Source organism: Mustela lutreola, chromosome 9 (genome assembly GCF_030435805.1).
Source record: "Mustela lutreola isolate mMusLut2 chromosome 9, mMusLut2.pri, whole genome shotgun sequence".
Lineage (NCBI taxonomy): Eukaryota > Metazoa > Chordata > Mammalia > Carnivora > Mustelidae > Mustela > Mustela lutreola.
The window spans coordinates 126,740,283-126,763,628 of record NC_081298.1 but is presented as its reverse complement, the minus strand read 5'-3'; the positions used below and the strand labels follow the sequence as shown (position 1 = coordinate 126,763,628).

At 40.7% G+C, this 23,346-nt stretch overlaps 1 protein-coding gene across 14 annotated transcripts in view; it reads right to left on the bottom strand.

Moving 5' to 3' along the window:
- DTNB (dystrobrevin beta) overlaps window positions 1-23,346 on the bottom strand; it is a 236,291-nt gene that overhangs the window by 71,905 nt on the left and 141,040 nt on the right. For all 14 annotated transcript variants that reach the window (XR_009344378.1, XM_059132459.1, XM_059132466.1 and 11 more), the window contains one exon: window positions 7,813-7,896. Coding sequence is in view for 13 of the 14 variants with exons in the window: in XM_059132459.1 (XP_058988442.1) it covers window positions 7,813-7,896 (84 nt within the window). In the remaining variant the exon portion in view is untranslated. The remainder of the gene's footprint in view (window positions 1-7,812; window positions 7,897-23,346) is intronic.

Genomic DNA, 23,346 nt, shown 5'->3' with positions numbered 1-23,346 from the left:
ATGCCCCTGTAAGCTTCAATTTTTCAACTTAAGGTTTACAGTATGGACTTGGAATACTCAAGCTTTTTCTTTGCACTAACCTGAGTTAGAATTGCTGAAGGGCTTATCTTAAATGCTTGAATGGAAATGGAATTTAATCCCAACCCAGAAGCAGTTGAAACCTGGCTGTCTGCCTGGGCCATGAGATGGACTTTGGAAATCTGCCAATACTGAGGACCCTACAGCCCCATAAGATTATGTGTTAATTTTCAATTACTCTGCTTCTCTGTCTTTCAAAAATAGATTGGAGAAAAAAGTAACTCTTGTGTTGTCTTGGAGAGATCTTCATGAAGAATTCATGCAAACTAGTTGTTTCATGCTCATGCTTAAATCCTCATTAATTCTTGCTTTCCAACCAAACACTTTTTTTAACTTATTTTTTAAAAATTCTTTAAAAAAAATTTTTTTTTTTAAGTAGGCTCCACACTGGGGATGGAACCCACAGCCTTGAGATTAAGACCAGAGCTAAGATCAAGAGTCACACAAGAAACTAAATGAGGCACCCAGGATTCCCTCAGCCAAACTCTTCTCATCTCACAGTGGGGAGAGCATCAGTAGCCTGAGCTCACAAAGGGAGAGTTTCGGGCTTGACCAATTTCAGTTTGCCTCCTTTTTCAGTTGCGCCAATATTTTCAGTCTGTTATTTTCAGTCTAAAACAGCACGCTGTGGCTTTTGTCATTCTGCAGTATTCTGTAGATAACAAGATAAAACCTTTACCTTGGCACCCACTCAGAAAGCCATTTTAATACTATTATAGTACAACTCATCTACGTGTCTTCAGCTCAGAAATAATATTTATACTATGGTCTCTTCTGGCTTTTAAAAAATGTGTTTCCAGGGCGCCTGCATGGCTCAGGCAGTTATGGGTCTGAGTCTTGATGTTGGCTCAGGTCATGATCTCAGGGTGGTGAGATCAAGCCCTCTGTCATGCATGGAGCCTGCTTGGGGTTCTTGCTCTCCCTCTGCCCCTGCCCCAAAACGCTTCTCCTTCTGAAGTATGTGTTAAAGTTAAAAACTTCTGACTGATAAAATCTTAACTTTTCTTAAGATTCCTAGCAACTGGTGACTACTCAGAATTAGCAGCATTAAGGTTTGCCTTAGAGCTTAGAGATAAACTCTAAGGTTATCCCCCAAAGACAGTGTTATGTCCCAACACATCTTTATAAACTGAACAGAATAGAAAACATTATTTAACCCTTGAGAGAAATAAAAATGAGGTGGTAGGGGAGAAAAGGGCCTCCTGAAACAAATCTATGCTAATGGAGGGGTGATGTAATCTACTTACACATACAATATTTTCCAGAAACCATGCAAGAAGGCTATAGCTATGTGTCTCTTCAGCATCCTACCTTCTCCACAGACCCTCCCTTCTTTGGAGACTGACCCTTACCCATTCAACCATGTTATCTTAGGTGGGGCCAGCAAACAGAAAACCTGCGGTGAGTAACATGACCCATGATGGACCAAAAAGAACTTCCACTGGGGTTTCTCAAGTTGGTACAAAGAGAGGATCAATCACTGTAGGGTACTGAGGTTATGAAATATGAACACACAGGTGTCACATATACTCCCTGCCGTGCGAAGGGCAGCTATACTCGGGAAGCAGCAGCCGACATACAACAGGGAGGAACAAGGAGCATGAGGGTAGCAGAGAGAGACAGGGAGACACCTAAGTGAGTCAGAGCTCCCCTGGCTCTCGTCATCCCTGAGGAACAGCCACAATAACACTCTGCCCTTCCCATAGTTTGGCTACAAAGACAAAAACCTTCAGGGGTACCTGGGTGGCTCAGTGGGTTAAGCATCCAACTCTTGGTTTCAGCTCAGGTCATGATCTCAGGGTCCTGAGACTGAGCACCTGGTTGGGTTCCGAGCTTGGCACAGAGTGTGCTTCTGTCTCTTTCCCTCTGGCCCTCCCCCAACTTGGATGCACACACACTCTAAAATAAATTAAAACAAACAAAAAAACCTTCTTGTTTTCCCTAAGCTAATTCAATCCAAGCTTCTGTCACTTATAGCCAAGGGTTCTGACTAAAATAGAAACGGATACTCAAAGTGGAGAGAAACACTGAGGAGAACTCGCTGAGTCAAGCTGAGGTGTGGATGGGAGCAACTCTCCAACCCAAGGGGGGATCCATCAATCTGCTGAGGAAAGCAACAAGTTAACCTGTACTCTCTAGGGCGCTGGGACTTAGGTCTTGTGCCCCTTATGGCCAGAGTTCCAGGCACCTTGAGAGGAAAAACAGGATGGAGCAGTGATTTCCTTAATTCTTCAGAATGACACTATAAGGGAGGGAGATAGGTTATCTGAAAGCAGTTGCCTCAGCCCAACTGGGGTGAGATAATTAAGACAACTGGGGTCTTATGGGGGTTGTATTGTTCCGGGAAACCCCAACACAAACCTCGGATGTTTGGCAGAGTTGGGGTAGGGGCTGTTACCCAGTACGTAGACAATCTGTGGCTCTAAGTGCTTCTGGACAGACTGCCAGCCTCTGTTCTGCTCCTCCTTTCCGAGCCTTCTCATTCCTGGGACGGGCTTTCTTCTGGACTCCCCTCACTGCTGCAAACCACTGCCTCCTCTCAGAGTCAGCTGAGGCCTTGGTCTTCTCCAGTCCCAAAAATCAGTGTCCACTCACCTATCTGCTCTGCTGCTTCCAAATTCTCATTGCTATTGTCTCCTCTTCCGATTTTCTTTCTTCTGGGGGGTTTATACTCAAGATAATCTCTTGGCTGCAATTTTGGCAGTGTTTCAAAAGGAAACATAGGCAAATGTGGCTTAATATGCCATGCTTTCTGTCCCTTCCCTGTCCTATCTGAATTACAATTATCCTCCTTTCTGATCGCTACCTTGTACAACATATTACTTGCTACAGGGTAGGATGGGTTAACTTGTCACAAAAAGACATACAGAGACCTGACCTGGATGAGTGGACACAGCCTAGGTATCCAGGGCCCAGGGCTGTCAAAGGAGGCGACAGACTCCTGGGAGAGTTGTGCACGCATTCGCAGGAAAAAAATGGACAAACCAACAAAGAATACAAAGAATATGTAGAATACTGCCTTATGTGAAGGAAAACCCTGTTAGTGGAAACGGTATGAGAAGGTGTGCATAGGCGTGTGTATGTACCCACTTCTGCACACATTGGTGTGCTGGGAAGTCAGTGGTCTGCCAACAACTTTTTTTTTTTTTTCCCCAACAACTTTGTTATCTCTCTTTCCCATGGCCACTCTCTTCTTTTCTTGACAATATAACCTTCTTTTGGGGAAATGCTCCTCTCTCTGTTTTGATGATATAGGGCTATCAGGCGTGGCCCATCACAGACACACGGAGGAACAGTAATACAGTCCAAGACAGTAGGATCCTTCCTTGGAGTTTTCTAATCGGAGGTAGGAAAATACAACCTCTTGAGTGCGGACTCCATGGCTGCGCACCTGAGGCCATCAGCAGTACTGGGAGAAGGAGTCACAGTAGCAGGGAAAGGAGATGGCATTCTGGGGGTAACCAAGGGATAGAGAAGCTATAGGCGGGCAACCCGGCAGCTTTTCAGTTCCTTTTATGACCCATGGGCACTTGTGTCCTTTGCTTCCTCCTTTTGCCTTTGTCTTTGTTGGTTTGTCCCTTTTTTTCCTTGTATTTTTTTTTTTTAACTAAGAACATGTAACATGAAATCTACCCACTTAACAAATTTTTAAGTGTAGAGTATTCACTAGGAACATGATGTTACAGAGCAGATCATTAAAACTTAGACTTTTTCATCTTGCCTAACTGGGTTTGTGCTTTTTTTTTTTTAATTTATTTTTTATAAAAGGGTTTGTGCTTTTTGATGTTAAATTTTAATACTGGAAGTTAAAAAGAGTTGATAACAAATATACCAACCAAATGCACAAAGCAGCAGTTTCATATTTCAAGTTTTTGTTACTGCCATAGTTCTATGAAATGCCCACAGAATTGTGAAAATTTAAATATTCATAAAAATTCATAAAGCTAAGGCTTTGGGAGATATTAAAAAAATTTGCATCATTTACCATATTGGTCTGAAAATACATTATGATTAAAAACACTACAACAGTCCAGAGAATAATATCACCGTTCACATTCTGAACCTCGCGGAAAAGGAGGGACCGAAGCAAGCCTCGGAGGAAATCAGGTAGAAGGGGGGATTTTAAGCCTCTGCTTTACGGTTTTCAAAGTTTTGCATTGTTTGTTTTTAAGTGTATTGTTTTGGTTCTTTTAAAAGCAAGGAAGTGTCCAGAAATTATTTAGACTGAAGCAAAAATGGAATTTCCATTCAATTATAGCAACGTCAATATAGGCATACGAAATGAATATTACACAGAGCAAACTGCAAAATGGAACCTTTCAGGAACAGAATTCCTAGTATCTCACATGACAGCCAGCATCTTTGCAATGGATTAAGTTTCTTTAGTAAGTAACTCTGGTGGCTCCTGAGTCGGCTAAGTGATTTTTGGCTCAGGTATGATCTCGGACTCCTGGGATTGAGCCCCATGTAGGGCTCCGCACTCAGCAGGGAGTGGGCTTGAGGATTCTCTCTCTCTCCCTGGCCCCTGTCCTTTATCCCACACATGCGCATGCACCCACTCTCTTTCTAAAATAAGTAAGTCTTTAAAAAGTAAAGAAAGAAAAAGATAAAAAGTAACTCCCACATTTGTGATGACCTTCTATTTGGACTAACACATTATTTTTGACCCTTTGTGGCTGTTACTTTTACACCCGCTGCCTATTGAAAATCTGTAGCTCTTAAAATTTTTCTGCATTTTTACTACTGTGCATGTTCTTGCCTAATTCAGTGATTTATGTCTTACGCTGAGTTCTAAAGGACACCTCTTATTTCTGGAGAGTAGCTTTAATCCCCTTGAGGATTCTCTGGCCCAGCAGAGGAGGGTCTGTGACTTGGCTGATGTGCTGGGTTCCTAGGTTTCATCAGACTCTGGAGACACAGGTCTGATGACATTCAGAGGAGGAAAGAAAAAACCGATGAGTCCTTAAGGAAGAACACAGAATAAATACTAGCTAGAAATTTACACTGGTTTGGTAACTTGGGCCACAAAAAGCCCAATCTATGACTTACGCAATGAAGTCCACACAGTACATCATAATCTCATCCCAAATATAAATGAAATCTCCTAAAATTCTAAGGACCACATTGCTGGGGGGGGGGGTGCACCTTGTTCCCATGTGGCCTCTACTCCAGCAACTACTCTCCTTGATAAATGAAGGCGCCCATCTTCCGTGCGGGCCTCTAAGGGCTCGGGCCGCCTTTGTCCCGCAGCTAACCCCATGCGGTGTGACAGCCATCACGAGGGTTGACCAGCTCTACCAGACCTAGCTCGGCTGGAAAGCTGTACTAGCTAAAATGCTGACTTTAGAATAAATCTTAGTCCAGGCCACAGTACACCACCTGAAACTACTTCAGCAGAGGCAGATACTTCGTGAGTGACAACTGCACTTGCGAGGGATCCTCTGCCTGGGGCTTACCGCAGCGGCACCCAGAGCAAGACTGGTCCTTCCACAGAGGCAGCAGTGAGATTATGATGATGAGAGTTCCCCATCTCTGTCTTCTCAAGCAGCAAAACATTGTTCAGAAAGAGCCCCCCCGCCAACCACCCTCTGGCAGCTACGTTTAGCTGCAGTCACTGAATGCCTGGTGACTTGGTCACCAGGCACTTGGGGCCCTCAGGGACTCAAGTGACTCAGAGTGACAAAACAAGTAAATGAAGAGAAGAACTCAGATGAAGTGAAACCCTAATAGCCATCATTGCTAAGACCAGTCTACCACCGAGCTGACTTGGTCCAGTAATCCACCTTGGCTTCCTGGTTTTGAAATGGAAACACCCCTGGAGCTGGGATTTAGACTAGTTTAGATTCTGGGTCTGGATTTGAATGCTAAGGTGTTTTAACATAAAAAAACTAAGGATGGGATGCCTGGGTGGCTCAGTGGGTTATGCCTCTGCCTTCAGCTCAGGTCATGATCTCAGGGTCCTGGGATCAAGGCCCGCATCAGGCTTGCTGCTCAGCGGGAAGCCTGCTTCCCCCCCTCTCTCTGCCTGCCTCTCTGCCTACTTGTGATCTCTCTCTGTGTGTGTCAAATAAATAAATAAAATCTTTAAAAAATAAAAATAAAATAAACAAATAAATAAATAATAAAAAACCTAAGGACTAAGGCCAGCGAGGGTGGTGGCAATATCTAGGTAGATGGGAGAGGTTTACTTGTTCTGTATCCTTGCAGAAGCTCTGTTCTTCCTTGAAAGAGTATTATTTGTAAGTTACCGTTTCTTACCCACTTGTTCTCTCATTAGTTTACTTCTTAAATAATGAAAACTATCTTAAACTCTCACATAACCCCCACAAGGTAGACACTATTATTGTTCCCATTCTATAAATTTGAAAGATGAAGGTATGGATCTTGTTCAAGGTCAGGGGAGGGTGGGGATTCGAATGCTGAGAGCCTGGTTCACATCTACGCTCTAGTCACCAGTACCCCTCAGCTCTGCCCAGAGGAAGCGGTGTGGCTGTTCCCTGCTGGCGATGTCTCAGGAAGGTGGTGGGCAAGCACTCCCACCTGGTCAGTCTTGAGTCTCCCAGTGGTAATACTGCATTATCAGGTCACTCTGATTTATCAAATTTATTAACCGCTCTACTCCAGGGCAGCCTTACAGCGCACTCCTCAGCTTCCTCCAAGGCTCCGTCCCAAACGTGCTTGATGTAAGAATCCCCTGGAAAACTTATTGTTGAAGGTGTAGCTTCTCAGGATCTCAGAATCCACTGGGTTTGATGTGGTCCCAAAAGATTATATTTTTAACAACTGACCTAGATTATTTTTCCGAGTCTTCTCATCAGTCAAGTTTGGGAAATAGTGCTCTAGGAGTTTTAGCCAATGGGAACAAATACAGTTGATCTTAAGTATTATGTATTATATATTAAGTCAAAGTATCATTAAGCAGATGACATTTCTATAGCTGAATTAATCCAAAGCAATCAGTACATATGGCACAAAGTAGTTTTCTTCAGGAAGAACTTGGGGAGTCAGTTGGAATGTCTTTGTTGTTTTTTTTTCTTCCTCTCTCTGGGTGATGACTGTTAGAAAGAGTTCTTTAATGGCTGTGCCCTTGAGGGAGTTTCTGCAATGCTCTGATTATGGAACAGCTTAAATCAAACAGAAAGTAAGCCATTTTATAGAGTTCTTTTAAGTCCTGCCTAAGAGAATTCTGGAGAAGAGTAAATTAAATAAAGAGAAAGGAGTACACAGTTCCAGTTCCTTGTAGGACCCTAAAGGGAAACTCCTTGTATAACTAAGAGAGAGACTCCACTTTCAACATAAATGTTCATGAATCATATACAGAATGATTTAGGTGAATATCAGGGATTAATTCAATTAACACAGTCTAATCAGGAAGCAGAAACCATCTCTGACATTTAAAGAACACAAATGCAAAATTGTTGTAATTCATAATCATCAAAATATTGTTTAATGTTAATAAAAAAAAAATCTCCAAAGTACCTAATCTGCTTTGACACTATATTCACTGCTTGTCACAAGTGAGAGCTTATGCCCCAGGCACCCCTCAAAGCAGACTCCTTTGGTTGCTATATTTATGAGTTAGTCGGGAGAAAAGGAAGAAAAAAAAATTAGAAAATAATATTAAAAGACAGTTAAAGAAGGAGAAAGAAAGCCAGTCCTTTCTATCCCATGGAAGGCTCGGCTCCCCAGGCCAGGCCAACTCTGAGCAGTGGCTGAGGCGTGAACCCAATGTACCTCTTGGTGGGGGTGGGCGCTCCAGAGGACGCGGAGGCGTGGCTCACCAGGGCGTCATTCATATTAGCCAGCGGGCGAGGGGGACTGAAAGCAAAGACATTTACATTATATTAATAATTACCAACATGACCAGGGGAAACAAATGAAAGAGTGATAAGAGCAAAGGAAACAAGTATCATTCCACCTGATAAGCACAGTGGGAGCCGGGTGGGAATCGATAGGTGCAGCCCAAGCAAACTCCACAAGAAGGGTTCTCGAGCTCAAAGCCCGCAGACCACAGAGCTGTGCTGTACCAGGAGTGACCAATGACCCACACACGGGGACAGGGAGATGACTCCTCTGGCTTTTGTTTCGTAGTTCAGTATACAAGTCTGAGTTGCTACTTAATTTCTCTGTATTTTAGGTGTTTCCAGAGTTAGGAGACCTTTGATGTTTGTGGTATATTACACAGGTCAACAACAGCAACATACTTGTTCTTCCTGATTTGGTTCACTATCTTCCCTCAGACTTAGTTTCCATACTGGTTACCAAAAGAGACTATTATTGGCCCTTTACTAGAATCTTAATAATCGACCCATATTTTATACTGATCCTTTAGTTAGAATGCTTTCTTTTATAACCTAATCCAAATTTAAATTTGAAAGTAAGTATTTTTAATAACTTGTCTTTAACACTGGTTTTCTGGAGGCCAGGTCTATGGCTCCCTCTTGGAGAGTCTTATAGGAACAAATCCAAACTTACCAAAAGGGAATCTATGATTTTGCCCTTCAGCTACTTCAGCTGGTCTCCCTCCCCACCACCTTCAGCTACAAAGGGTTTCTGTCTCACATGTGGAGCCACATGACTATTGCTAAATATTACTCCTGGGAAATCTCTCACTTCCTCCCCTAAATTGAAAGAAGTACTTTTCAGAGAAATTTGACCATCAAAGCCAAAAAGTGAAGCAGAAAAGTTCTTCTCTCATATTTAGGTGTTTGGGAACTAGCTCCTGGTTTCTCTTTATATTTAAGTGCTGAGTTAATTATGTGAAGTGTTTTTGTAGAGGTTATACTTAGCAAGTCTTGGTGAATATTAAGGGACCAGAGCCTTTGCTATTTTGCAGGTTTTATAGTACATTCAAACAGAGACTCAAGGGAAAATTTTCAGGCAAAGCCAAGGAATCTAAAGGAAAGGTTAAAAGGGATAGATCAATCAGTCACCCTAACTGCATACCTACCTACGTACCTAACTCTGTATCTTTCTATATACACTCCTCCCTTTCTTTTAACTCAATTTCATTTCTGGGTAAGGAAATATTTAAAATATTTAAATATCACTGAAATATTTTAAATGATTTTCCATTTAATGGAGAGGATCAAAGATGGTATATAATTTGCAGTGAACAGATTTAGGGCTCTTGATTTTTATTTTTTATTTTATTTATTTAGTTAGTTAGTTTAGGGCTCTTGATTTTGAAGCCACAACACTATGTTTATTGTTAACATTTTCCTCCCTTTACGTGACAAGTCACAAAGACATTCAGAATTGAAATACGCCTTTCTAGGTGACAATGTAATTCCACATTATTCATCTCCCTACCTATCTTCCAGGCAGGTGTCCAATATTGCCCCCAAACTTTCAAGCCTATTGACGCTGGTGGCTGTGCTGAGTTATAACCAATCAATCAATCATTTTAGGCTGACTAATAAAAATAAACACAGAGGTTAACTTAATTTTCATCCTAAATTTATATTTTGTCTCTAGTCCTTTGAAATCAATTGTCCAAATGGAACAAGGAGACAATTCCTATGAGAGAAACAAATCCAACACAACAGCTTTTTATGCTTGAGGGCACCAGAAACATTCTGCTCCTGAAAATAGAACAGGTTTTGCCTCCTTAATATATTATTATTCATAATTCATGTCCCAAATAAGATAAAGACATGTTCATGTTGCTTTCAGAACTAATGTAATTACCTAGTATTTTTCAATATTGAAGATACTACTACATTCAATTTCCTGTCTGATATTCTCAGAGGATAAATGACAAAAGAAAAAAAACTTTTAAAAAATTTCTTACACGGGATCCATGTGATAAAATTTCATGATTTGTAGTATTTTGTTTGGTCTGATGCCACAAAAGTCATTAATAATCATCTCTTGCTCTTGTGAGATATCAGGCACAATTATTATCTTAGAGTACACATACCAGAGCCTCTTCTCCAATATTCAGAACCAGACAGTAATGATTACATTGTAAGTTGGAAGCTAATCATAACTCCCCCCAAACTTCCAAGCCTCTGTGAACTTCTAGCACATTTTGCTAGAGAAATTGGTACTATGTGTTTGTAGTCCAAGATGGAAGAGGTATTTGAAAACATAAATGGTGTCTTTACTGCAGGACCTACCACTAGACTCACAATTCCCTGTGAAAGCCAACAATTCAGACGTGGTCTTAGAAGATGTAATATACCATAAATGACTTCTGGCTTAAAAAATGTTTCATAGCTCCTATAAGACAGCGAAAGAATGCTTTCAGGTGTGAAGTAGACATTAATGGTACCAGTTACTTACAAAGCAGAATTGATCCAAGTTATCAGATCAGTTTTGGTGGCTGTCTGTAACATTCAAAACCTGTTGAATACCTTGAAGAGGCAACAAGATATTCTACATCTTCCTTTGGTGAAGATCTCAGCAAGGTATCTTTAGACACTAGTGAGTTCTGTGATACTCAACTGACCACCAACCATCACTTTGTACAAATTCAGGAGGCTCCTTCTTTGTTCATAAGACATGCCGATTTTTTGGTAAGAAGATAGAAGCAAATGGATGCTACAGATAGAAGTAATCTGCCAGGCAGAAGAGGTGGGTATAAAAAGACGACTTGGTGGGGCGCCTGGGTGGCTCAGTGGGTTAAGCCGCTGCCTTCGGCTCAGGTCATGATCTCAGAGTCCTGGGATCGAGTCCCGCATCGGGCTCTCTGCTCGGCAGAGAGCCTGCTTCCCTCTCCCTCTCTCTCTCTCTGGCTGCCTCTCTGTCTACTTGTGATTTCTCTCTGTCAGATTAATAAATAAAATCTTTAAAAAAAAAAAAAATAAAAAAAAAAAAAAAAAAAAAAAAAAAAAAAAGACGACTTGGAGAGAATTTTCAAAATCTTAATCAAAAGGAAAGAAGCATTCTTACTGGGTGTCTACTCATAAAAGATAAGTAAGACTATCTTTACCTCAATAACATAATCATATATTGATGAAGACAGATATATAAACGAATTATCGAATTAAATGAATGCAAAGTAGTGAGAGCAGCAACACAAGTACAAAGTGTTGAGGAGTCCAATGAAAAGCAGTGACTCCTGCCTGGAAGAAGGAGGGGCAAGTGTAGTCAGGGTGAGCTAACACTGAGGAGAGACATTCCTTGCTACAGAAAAAAATCAAGGGCATCCTAGATGGACAAAGTGATTTGGGAAAAGGGATTCAAACCCAAAAGTACGTGACATATTTGGGGCTAACTTAGTTGTCTAGACCCAAAAGCACTTGAAAGGGAGTAGCTGAAAAATGTCTCTGGAAAGTAGATTAGGGCCAGGATGTGAATGAAGCCTGTTCTACCACAAGCTAAGAAGTTTGGACTTTATACTAGAGGCAGTGGGGGAAGCATGGAACACTTTCAAGTCAAAGGATAATGTACTTGTAACTGGGCCTTGAAAATATAACCTGAGAAACTTGTAAATCACTCGTTTTAATCAAGGGTGTGCATAGGAATAATCTTTGAAGCTTTCTGTAAAAGCTACTAAGGTACTGTAAAAGGTACTAAGGTCTACCCCTCAGTTTAGTGAACCTCAGTCTTGAGGGGAAAGAGGACTTTTTCTAACACTTATTCCATTTAAAAATCACTTACGTAGAATGGATTGGGAAGGAGGATGGTATGGAAGTTGGGAGACCAATTAAGAGGTTATGACAATTGTCCAGGTCAGGGATTATAAGGGTTGACAGTGGGAAAGAGAGAAAAGGAAAAATACTGCTGAGATGATAAAAAAATAAAAATAAAAAAGATAAGGTACAAGAACTGAGTCAGTACGTGGGGTTAGTGGGCCAAGAATGACTACTGGTGGTTCATGATATCAATATCCAAACCAGGGAACACAAGAGGAGGAAATAAGATTTGGTGTTGGGTAGACAGAATGAGCGGGGAGGATTTCACTTTTGAAATTTCTGAATTTGAAGTTGCGTGGATAAGTACAGGTACGTGATACCTAGAAAGCAGTTGGAAACAGGAGAATAGGAACCCAGGTGCCATAACAAGTCTGAAAATAATTGAGAATCGTCATTTAAATTGTAGCTATTCATTTAAGTTCTGATCACTATAAAGGTGTATTTTTATTTACTGTTTTCAGATAGAGCAGGTTTGGGGAAATATCCAGTAAGAGGATGGCTTAGATAACAGGTAAAGAGCTTCCAGTTACTGATCAGATACACCTCTTATCGTAAAGTAAAAATTTCACTTACTGGTACAAGGCATTTCACATTACTTCTCTTATGACCAGACCACTCCAGTTTATTCTAGTGGATGCATTGGAATGTAGACTAATTTAAAATTAAAACTGCTACAGAATCTCTCTTAGGGTTTTAAAAGCTAGGAACAGATGATGAATACTTCATCATGCATTTAAAATCATAAGGACAAATTATATATAACTGTATATTTCTTTTTTCATTTATCAACTATTTGTTCTCTACAAAGTGGGTGGTATGGTGCTAGCTGCTAGAGATAAAAATGAAAGAGATAAAAACTTAAGTCCTGGGGGCCTGGGTGGCTCAGTGGGTTAAAGCCTCTGTCTTCGACTCAGGTCATGATCTCAGGGTCCTGGGATCGAGCCCCGCATCAGGCTCTCTGTTCAACGGGAGCCTGCTTCCTCCTCTCTCTCTGCCTGCCTCTCTGCTTACTTGTGATCTCTGTCTGTCAAATAAATAGATAAAATCTTAAAAAAAAAAAAAAAAACTTAAATCCTTTAAGGAAGAAAAATTATTTATAATAAAAATAACTTACAGAAAAATAATTACAATATAATGCAATAAGTATTTAATAGAAGTAAGAAAAACTGTAACATGCCATGGGAAAATATTGAGATCACCTTACTGCATAAAGAAAAACATATTTCTAGGATGTTGAGCTAAATGTAAATGTTAAATTATATAAATTAGAAAAAAACACATGGGTCTATGGATAGAAAGGATTTGCTAAGGCCAAAAGTAATGGAAAAATTAGGAAGGAAAAGGATATTTAATTTGAATTTAAAAAATCAGAAAAGAAAGAAAAATATAAATTTAGGACATTATTTCAGTAAATGTGACAGATCAAGAATTAATAGCCTTAATTTATACGGAGTCACACAAATTTATAACAAAATTATTTAGGTTTCAATTTAATATAAGGGCAAAGTGAAAATAGACCTTTAAAAAAAGAAATATAAGTAACATAAAAATACTTTAATTATGAAAAAATTATTAAAATTATAGACCATTTTCTCTTCTAAAAATAATAATGATGTTTTTTAAAAAGGTAATCCTTAGTGCTGGAGGGGATTTTCTGACACAGCTCATAAATTTACTAAGTAAGAGTGAAAGTATGAAGTTAAGCAAAATTTCCAGAGGGCAATTTGGCAACAAACACATCCACCAGAGATCTTTAAAAATGTTCAGCTTGACTCAGCAATTCCCTTTCTAGAATCTATTCTAAGGAATTAATCAGAAATACAAAGGTAGATTTGTATTTTAAAATATTTATGGAAATATTATTTACAATAAAATAATTCTGGAAGAAACTTAAATGTTCAAATATGAGGGGAAGGAAAAGTAAGCCCTAGTACATTCATAATTATAGGATATTACACTGTCATTAAAATATAATGCTTATTAAGCCTTTCTAAATGCTTAGCACGTAAGAGGTAAAAAAGAAGGGCAACATAGCTACAATAATAGGTAACAATTATTGAATGTTTGATGCATACCTATCAGACATGGTGTTTAAAGCCTTAAATATATTATTTATTTTATCCTCACAGTAACTCTGTAAAATAAGATAAAATTATACATATATATACCATGGTCTCAGCTAAATAATATAATAATATTAAAATATAACAATAATATAATATTATAATAAAATAATATAATAAGTGTAAAACAAAGTATCTGAAGGAAATATGTCAAAATGTTAAGAGAAGCTTGATTATGGGTAACTTTCTCCTATCTATTTATACTTTCCTATATTTCCACAAATTCTCCAGTTAAATTTTTCCTGATTTTCAGAGAAGATGCTTAATGTAAAAAAATATATATATAAAGTAGGGAAAAAAAGACAAAAAGAAAAGGTGTGCCTGGGTGGCTCAGTCAGTTAAGCATCCAACTCTTGATTTGGGCTCAGGTGAAGATCTTGGGGTTTGGGGATTGAGCCCCTCATCAGGCTCTGTGCTAAGCCTGGAGCCTGCTTGAGATTCTCTCCCTCTGCTTCCCTCCATAGGGAGAAAAAAGACAAAAAGGTAAAATAGAAACTTTTAACACCACTGAATCAAATTCTCTAAAGTAGTGTACTATTTTTGTTATTATTAAGAAAGCAAACGAAAAGAAAATGCTTAATGAATTGAGAGTCTGTTAGTAGACGAAGACCTTTAAATGATTTAAGTAGATACAAAACTGCACAGCCCCCCAACATCCTTACCACCACACTTCCCCCACCAAAGAAAGTCCAGAAAACGTGTTAGATCAGGCTACATTATCTCCTCTACCAGACTATAAGAAATGTGTGTGTGCGTGTGCGTGTGTGTGTGTTGGAATCACTGTATTTTGACTATGGGGCCGAGTGGGAGACACGGCTCAGGCTCCCAGGCAGTATTTGCTGCTTGTGAGTTAGCCCTGCTGTAGGCGGAGTACAGAGGACTGAAGCGTGGCCAAGAAGTCCCTGTCCTGTTAACTTCAGCTTTGGTGAGACGATTCTCGGAGCACAGAGCATAACCAGCGGTTGCATCTGGTAACTGTTTCTGCATTGCCTGCAGCCACAGCCAGTGGCCTATGTGACTTCATCAAGGGATCCCAGAACAGATTGTCGTTAGTAATAGGAGCACGAGTACTGGTTGAGTGCTCACTACACATCACACTCGGCTCAAACATTTCCCAAGAAGACACTTATTTAAACCTCACAATCCCCAATGAGACAGATACTATTATTTTTTTTTTTAAGATTTTATTTATTTATTTGACAGACAGAGATCACAAGTAAGCAGAGAGGCAGGCAGAGAGAGAGGAGGAAGCAGGCTTCCTGCTGAGCAGAGAGCCCGATGCGGGGCTGGATCCCAGGACCCTGGGATCATGACCTGAGCTGAAGGCAAAGGCTTTGACCCACTGAGCCACCCAGGTGCCCCAACAGATACTATTATTAACTTTATTTTACAGAGGGAGACACCAAGGTACAGAGCGAAGGAATCGCCCTGAGGTCACAGCCAAATTGGGGCAGAAGTAGGATCTGAGCCAAGGAAGTACAGTATGGCTCTTGTGTCTCTGCTGGTAATCACTACGGCAGCGCCTGGACTACCTTCAATTGCTGTGCCATTAGAAGAGCTCACTTGAGACTGTTTAGTCTTTGAATTAAAAACAAAGTCATGGTGTTAGATCACAGTTCCTAAAAATTATTTCTATAGGAAATAATCTATTTCTATAGGTCAATTAAAAAGTTTCTATAGGAAGATGAAACTACATACCCCTGGAGTATAGTTTTGGGGTGACGTGTTCTCCCCCCAGCACATCATCAGAGCTCTGTGTTACGAATGCCTATCTGAACTCAGACCATCCCGCTGCAGAGCTCCTCCTTCGCCACCTCTAGGCTGCCTCAAGGAAAACGAGATAAGTTAGTATAAACTGTTTCCTCCAAAAACAGATCTCTAATTTATTAAGATGAATTTAAAATCTAATCTTAATTTCAAAGGTCTTGTGGATTCCTCATCTCAGCCTAACAAACTACATATATTTAATGAGCAAACTATCTAGTCTATCAGCCAGGCTGCTGATAGAAGAAGAAGAAGAAGAAGAAGAAGGAAGAAGAAGGAAGAAGAAGGAAGAATAAGGAAGAAGAAGGAAGAAGAAGAAGAAGAAGAAGAAGAAGGCGGCGGCTCAGGACGAGCATTGAGTGTAATTACTTATTTTGGTTTTCTAAGATGACTCAGCTCTAGAGGTAAACACTTTTTGGGCAGAGCTCTCTAACCAGGGATGTGAAAATACAATGTCATTATTTAAGCAAAACTGCTACTTAAAATATTGTGTGTGAATAAAGGGGTGCATGAACAAAGCCAGCCACAGCCTGAGAGAACCAGTGAGCTCCTGGGCAGCTGTGGGGGCTGTCACCCTTATGCAGGTTCTCTGACCGAAGTCCTTCTGTGGGAAGGCGTTCAGATAGGTGGCTATTTAACCCTACCCTAGACTTTTGAAAGTATTTGCTCATTATCTTGCTCTTCCTCCCAGAATATTCTTCCGATTACAGAGGTTAAGGCTGCAGTCCTACAATCCCCTTTAACTTGACAGTGATCTGCCGATCACCCCCCTTTGGAACTTTTTACCTGACTTTTGGGTTATGACTGTCAGTGTGAAAGGGAAGATTTTATTATGCCTTATGCTCTCATCTACTTGATCACTACCCAGACAGCACTTTACACATGAGGTACTCAATCGTTCAGTTAAATAGTTTTGTAGCCAGCTATGTGCCTTCAATTCTAGATACTTGTGTTCCTTCTGAAATGATCTTCCCTACTCTGATAACATTATTCTCGTCTTTAAGATCACAAGGTAGATTTCATCATACTTTAACACAAATTCAAAATTCACTGTGTCGACCACATCATTCTTTCATCTACCAAACTACTCGGACTTTCCGTATGCTTCCAGCAAGCTGTTCTTCGCCACTGCTTTCAAGTCTTCCCCTAGATACCCATCTTTGGCAAGGTTACATTCTTTCTAAATTCTCTTATCAGAGAAATGGTCCTGAAATTTCAGTATCTCCACCAAACCCTTCTGATTACTACAAACTCCATTTAAAGAAAGAAGGACCTTATTAATATGCAAAGGAAGTAAGAGCCGTGCCGTATTCATGCCCAGTACCGTCCTGGTTTTGAGAAAAAGCGAAAAACAAAGTGAAGGTTGTGTCTGCGACAAGAAGTTTATAAACCAATCGGTCCTCATATCATCCATCATCACTTAAGCTTCAGCTTAACCTATTACAATTCTTAGGTCAAATGTGACTCAACAATTATCACTTAAAACCAAAAATGTGTAAGATCATTTATTAACGAAGAAAGACAACTGAATTACTTCCAACAATTAACTAAAGACCAGTACAACCAAAGAGCTAGAAGAATCTTGTGGAAGTTAGAAGATCTGCTGTATATTCTGCCTTTATTTTTTTACTTTTAGAACACTGGAGAGGGTTGGGGAGGGAAGGGGCAGTGAACTAGGAGCGTTGCATTAGCCTTGAGCTAGGTCCTCAGATACATTATTTGAATTCTGTTACTACTCCTCATGGTATTCCTATTTCACTAATAAAGAAATAAAGGTCAAAGAAGAGAATTAACATGCTCCAAGTCACAGATTAGTAAGTGGCAGAACCAGTCTCAGAAGCCACTTTTTTCTGGTTCTAAAACCACTGAATAATTCAAATCCACAGACTCACCATCCTACAGCAGGCATCCCTATATTATCCAAATGAAAATTTCAGATTACAGCTCTCACAGAAGAACAGGACTACTGGCTTTTGATCTGACTTATAGTAGTTTAGGGAAAAAAAGAGGAATTTACTGAGTGTCTTCACTAAGTGATCACTAAATTCATAAGGAAACTTCTAGAAGGGTAGGGGTGAGCTGGCTTCCAGGACACTGGGATGTCATTAGGACGTTGACTCTTATCCTTGCTGAGATCTCATTTTGGGTCTGAGTCTATACAGATCTCGTGGCTTTTTACACTTAACAAGAAACAGTTTCTGCCTAATTATACTGTAGCCTCACCACTGGAGAACAAAACCTCTCCCCTCATTCCAAGTGGAAATTCCCGGAAAACCCCCTCTGGTACATGAATGCCCAATACTTGGGTTGGTAGTACTCCCAGAACAGCCAACACAGGGCTGAGAGAGGACCAAGTCTCTAAAAAGAGGTTATTGTTTCTAGAAAAGAAAGGTTGCAGAGCAAATCAATGAAAAATATTCCCTTACTTAAAGATTAACTTTCTTAAAAAGCAAAGTGTTAAGTGGAAGCGTCCACGCACTTTGGGATCTCTGTTGGGGTTACCAGCCGAGATGAACGCTACTGTAGGATGAAGGTAGCATGTGTTTCTCTCTTCATTGTCACTAACCTCCAAAATTTAGCAGTCTACAAAACTAGTCATGGACCCCCACACTGAAACAATATATGATCTAGTAAGAAAGACAGTTTATCTAATTATTCCATTATGAGGAAGAGAATCTGTGGGAGGAGCAATGACCTGTAACACGGGACACTAACTACAGCTCTGGTGAAATATGAAGGAAGGCAGAGTCTAAGACCCCTCTATCTCTACAATTCTATTACTCGCTCAAAAAGCACCCTGCTTCTTGACAACAGTTATGACAAGTGCAGATCATTTTTATGCTCCTTGAGGAATGTGATGTTTTGCTCTTTATTTCTACATACCAGACCAAAACCATCTCCTGCTACTCCACCGTGTTCTATGGTTATCTGCCAAAGCAAAGTTAAACAAACAAACAAAATTGCCTTTTGGAAAACTGTAAGGTGAGAAAAAAAAAAAAAAAAACCATATGGTACAGAAAATGTAGTACAAATATAATGTTACACACTTATAATGAAGATTCTCTGACTTCTAGATTAGTACATTTATGATATTGGTCTTTTACTATTATTGAACCAACAGAGAGATTTAAATTTCCAAACCAACTACTAATCTAAACACAATGCAACTAATTCATCAATGTAACAAAGACCTTCCAACAGACACACATGCTTCAATTTCGATTTCTACATACCGTTTCATCATAGCCATTTGTGGTATAATACTTATAATGAAAAATTTCTCAGGAAGGAAAGGTTTACCACAAACATTCTTATACTGAACTTTCACCACCAGACAGCAGCTAGAGACACCCTGAGGAATCCAGATACCTTGCTCTAACTCTGGAAAAGGGCAGAACTGCAAAATGAATGACTGGATTAGCAAATTATTTAGTACTGTTGCTCAGCTTAACATTATTCTACTGAAAAAGCAGGGAAGTTATCTGTAAGACAGATAACTAAATCAACAGAAATGTACTATTTTATCTTAAAAACCTTTCCATGCCGAATCTCTCCTTCTTTGTTCTCTTTATTCATTAAATTTAGAGAGGAACTAGTCAATACTTTATGTAGATGTCAACTCCTGTATTTCTAGAAAGATGAGAAAAGATAGCAACGTAAATACTTCGACAAGTTTCTGTTCACAGAAAGGTCAACACAACAATGTCATTTCCTGACTTGCTCATATGGTTATTATGAAATCTGTGTTCAAAAATGGAAACTGATACATTCTTAGAGAAGACAGCTGATTCTCAGGTATTTTTACCATGAACCAGACAGGACAAGATAGAGTGGGCTTCCCCTTTTTATAGTAAATCCCTGGGAAGTTCCAGAGGCTCTTGCATCCTGCCAAAAATAAACATGATCATCATCAGCCCAGCAGCTCGAGCAGCAAAAACATTAAGGCAAGGAAAAGCTATCAAACCTTTACGTTCTGTAGCAAATGCCTCTTCTTTCTCTATGGTCATGGCATCTAGTGCGTTACACTGCTGCTGTCTCTAAGGAAACAGAACAATCACATGGCGAAGGATCTTCTCCGCAAGGTAGTTTATCCCACGGAGCATTTTGGGGAGAGCAGGTACGGGAGAACCATGCATCAGAAGGTGAACACACATCCGCGCTCCCGCAGCAAGCCCGTCAAGCAGCCAAGTGCAGCCGAGGACAAAAAGGCAGAGGTAGAGAGCAGGGACCTCTCCTTGGATGCATAAACATGAACCACACGTCTTGCAAGAAAATCCAAGTTCTGCTGCAAATCACTGACCCAATTCATGCAGCCAGCAATTCCGTTCTGACGGGGCTGTTACAGAGCACCCCCTACGTTCTCCCCTAACTGCCTGCTGCCTGAGAGGAAAGCAGCCTGCCGGACCGTGGCTGCCGAGCAGTTCTAGTAGGCAGGGGTCAGGAGGAAGGGAAAACTGGTAAGCCTTGGTTTTTTGGTTGCAGGAATAAATGGGAACACAGGGTGAAAAAAACAGACAACGGTGTCTACCTCCCCCTCGGACGTCAGGAGCTCCCTGCTTTCTAAGGGCAGCTCGTCAGAGGGCAGCTGAGACAGGAGGGGTACAGTGTAAGCCCCAGCTGGGCTTTCAGGGACACCTCCAGGGGGCACCCACAGGATAAGAACATCCCAGCTGCTCCGAGTCACACCGTGCCCCCTGATCTCCTTCCTCTTCTCCACAGCCTCCATCTCTCTGCGCCTGGTCTGCATCACCATCCGCAACACCACGCGGCAGCCCTTTGCTGGCGGAACATTTGTAACATCGGGGTGGCTTTCTCTTAGTCCGCTGGGGTCCAGACAACTTTTGATGGTTACGCATCTGAACTTGTACGGCTGCAATCACGTTCTTAAGTACAGCTCTCCCGTGCCATTCTGCTCAAGTCATTGATTTCCTACTGGTCTCCCAAATCAGGACCAACACCTTCCTTTCTGCACTCACTGCCCAGACATGACAGCCTCAGGTCCAAGGCCGGCTTAATTTTCACCATTTCTTTACGCTTCCTAAGTGTCCAAGCAAAAATATTGCCCAGGGCCTGAACTTTTTTGCCACAGTAAAACAAAAACAAAACAAAAATGGTACAAGATACATAAGTGTTACACTAAAAACAGGAGGAAGTCAGAACAAAACCCAGACTAACAACTGAAGTGCCTGGCAGAGAAGTCTACCGTTTGCTGAGATAAATGAAAAGGCAGGAGAAAACAACCCAACAAATCAGAATGCTAGCGGGTTTGTATAAACACTTTGATATCAATTTTAAAAGCCTAAAGAAGAAAATGGATGTGTGTGCTTGAATTCTTGGCAGAAAATGAAAGAGCTGATTTCTATGACATGTCAGAAATGAAATAAAAACAAAATAGCCAGCGGGACAGCTTCCAAGGCTACAGACTCGGAGGAGTCACAAAGGGGAGCAGAGCACAGAAGGTGAAGCGCGACGCGAACAACAACGGGCACAACTAATTTAAGGGGGAAAAGAACTGCGGCATAGCAGAGACTGAAATACCTTAACTTTACAATAAAACACATCAAAGGGGAACCAGAGCAGCGGGGAGTGAAATGAGCACGCATTGGGGAGAGCTGGGTTCTTGCCCTGATTCTGGTACTCAGCGGCCAGAGCGAGCTACAGGGTGCTCAGCTAGCTGGTCTGTGAAATGAAGGGGCCGGTTCGAGAACAGTGGCTTCACATGTGCTCCTGGAGCGTCAGAGGACTCCGCGAGGGGCCTCGTGACCACAGAGGAGAGCAGGAGGAGGGCTACTCTCCTGCCTCAGGTCAGTAAAGCAGCTGTACTTCCACTCTATGTAAAATGCCATAAACAAAATAGTCCACGGCTCCTTTTCAGCAAGCTTGAAAATCCCTTTCCTTATTACTAAATTTAAATTAGAAGTCTCCACTATACTCACACAAAGTATCTCGTTCTCTTCCTTTATAGGACTTAACCGGTCTGCAGTTACATGTAATCGGCAGTGGCTTTGCGATCGGTCTCAAAAGATCATGTTTCTGAGAGCAGGACCCACAGTGTGCTGCACCCCTGGGCTCACACCGCATACCTAACAGCCTCACACCATGACTGGCACGTAGGGGATGCTCAACAAATACCGGTTCAAGAATGAAATCTTGTGATTCGACTTAAGTTCTAACCTACCTGAAACAATGTGTTAACTAACCCTAAAAGTACAAACAGAGGAAGGGCTCAGGGGAATTTTAAATTGAGAAATATGTCTAGACAAGGAATTCAAAGGATAGCCAACAGGCCATTTGGGATGCTTGAGCAGGAGGTGTCACGAAGATCAACCAGTGGGCTCAGGGGCACACTGGAGCACATGAAAAAGGCAGCATTTCCTGTACAGACGAAACAACTAAATGTGTCAGGCCAGTGATACCTGCTAAGCAGTTCTGGTATTTAATTTCTGGGCCAAAAGAATCTAAAAGTAATTTGAAATGTCCTAATACATTAGGGAGTTTGCAAGGGGAATAAAGAGCCACACATCATTCATTAAATGTGTATCACAGTCTGCTGGAGAGGCCACACAGAGACCTCTGAAGACCGTGCTATGACGGTGAATTACAAATCAGCTGAAGAAATAGTGGGGAGACCTCTGGTTCAAGGTGGCAGACTGAGCACATGCTGAGAGCTTACCCTCCTGCACCAAAGAAAAACGATTTAAAGATAGAAAAATAAATTGATGCACACATAGCTAGAAACAAAGCAAAAAAAAAAAAAGAAAAGAAAGAAACTCTCTTTAAGCCTAAAAAAAGAAAAATGAAGACTCCCCCAAGGAAGAGAATAATACAAGGGGGCATTGTGGTGAACAGGGGCTGTGCTGAGCTGCTGTGACCCCCACACAAGGATAGCGGCCCGCTTCTGAGGAAGCTAGAAGACCTTAACCCACACCACCACCCCTTGCCCCCGCAAAATCAGAGAAAACAGAGCATCTATAAAAGTCTTTAAAGTTAGTACATTTAATATCCTCAGCCACCTAAGAGATAGAATAGCACCCATTATAGCCTGAAAAATAACAAGTAGGAGATTTTAAAAATGAAAATCACAATTACTGAGATTAAAAACAAAAACAACAACAACTCCAAAGACAGGCTGACTACAAGGCTGAATCCAGAAAAAGACTGATGGTACTTTTTTTTTTAAGTTAACAAATGTGACAGCTAATTCCAGTTTTAAAGTCTGTATCTCAGAGTTCCAGAGAGACCAAAGAGAATGAAGGATTTTCTAGAACTGATGAAAGATATGAGCCTTTAGAGAATAAGAATCTTTGAGAATTAAAACAAATTAAATAATAGAAATAAACTAAAAAAAAAAAAAAAGCTCATAGCCAGATGGATTATAGTAAAACTTCATATTGCTAATCTTACAAAGAAAACCCTAAAAGTAATTTAGAATCTAGCCAAAAGCATCTTTTGGCTAGATTCTAAATTCAGCCAAATTATCATTCCACAGTGAAGGTATACCACAACAATAGGCAAGAAAAAGAAAATATATCCAAATTGTAAAAGGAAGAAGTAAAACTACCTCTCTTTGTAGATGACATAATCTCACATACAGAAAACCCTGAAGAACCCACCAAAGGGTTCCTGGGTGTCTCAGTGGGTTAAGCCTCTGCCTTCAGTTCAGGTCAGGATCCTAGGTTCCTGGGATCGAGCCCCACATCGGACTTGAGGCTCAGCAGGGAGCAGGCTTCCCCCTCTCT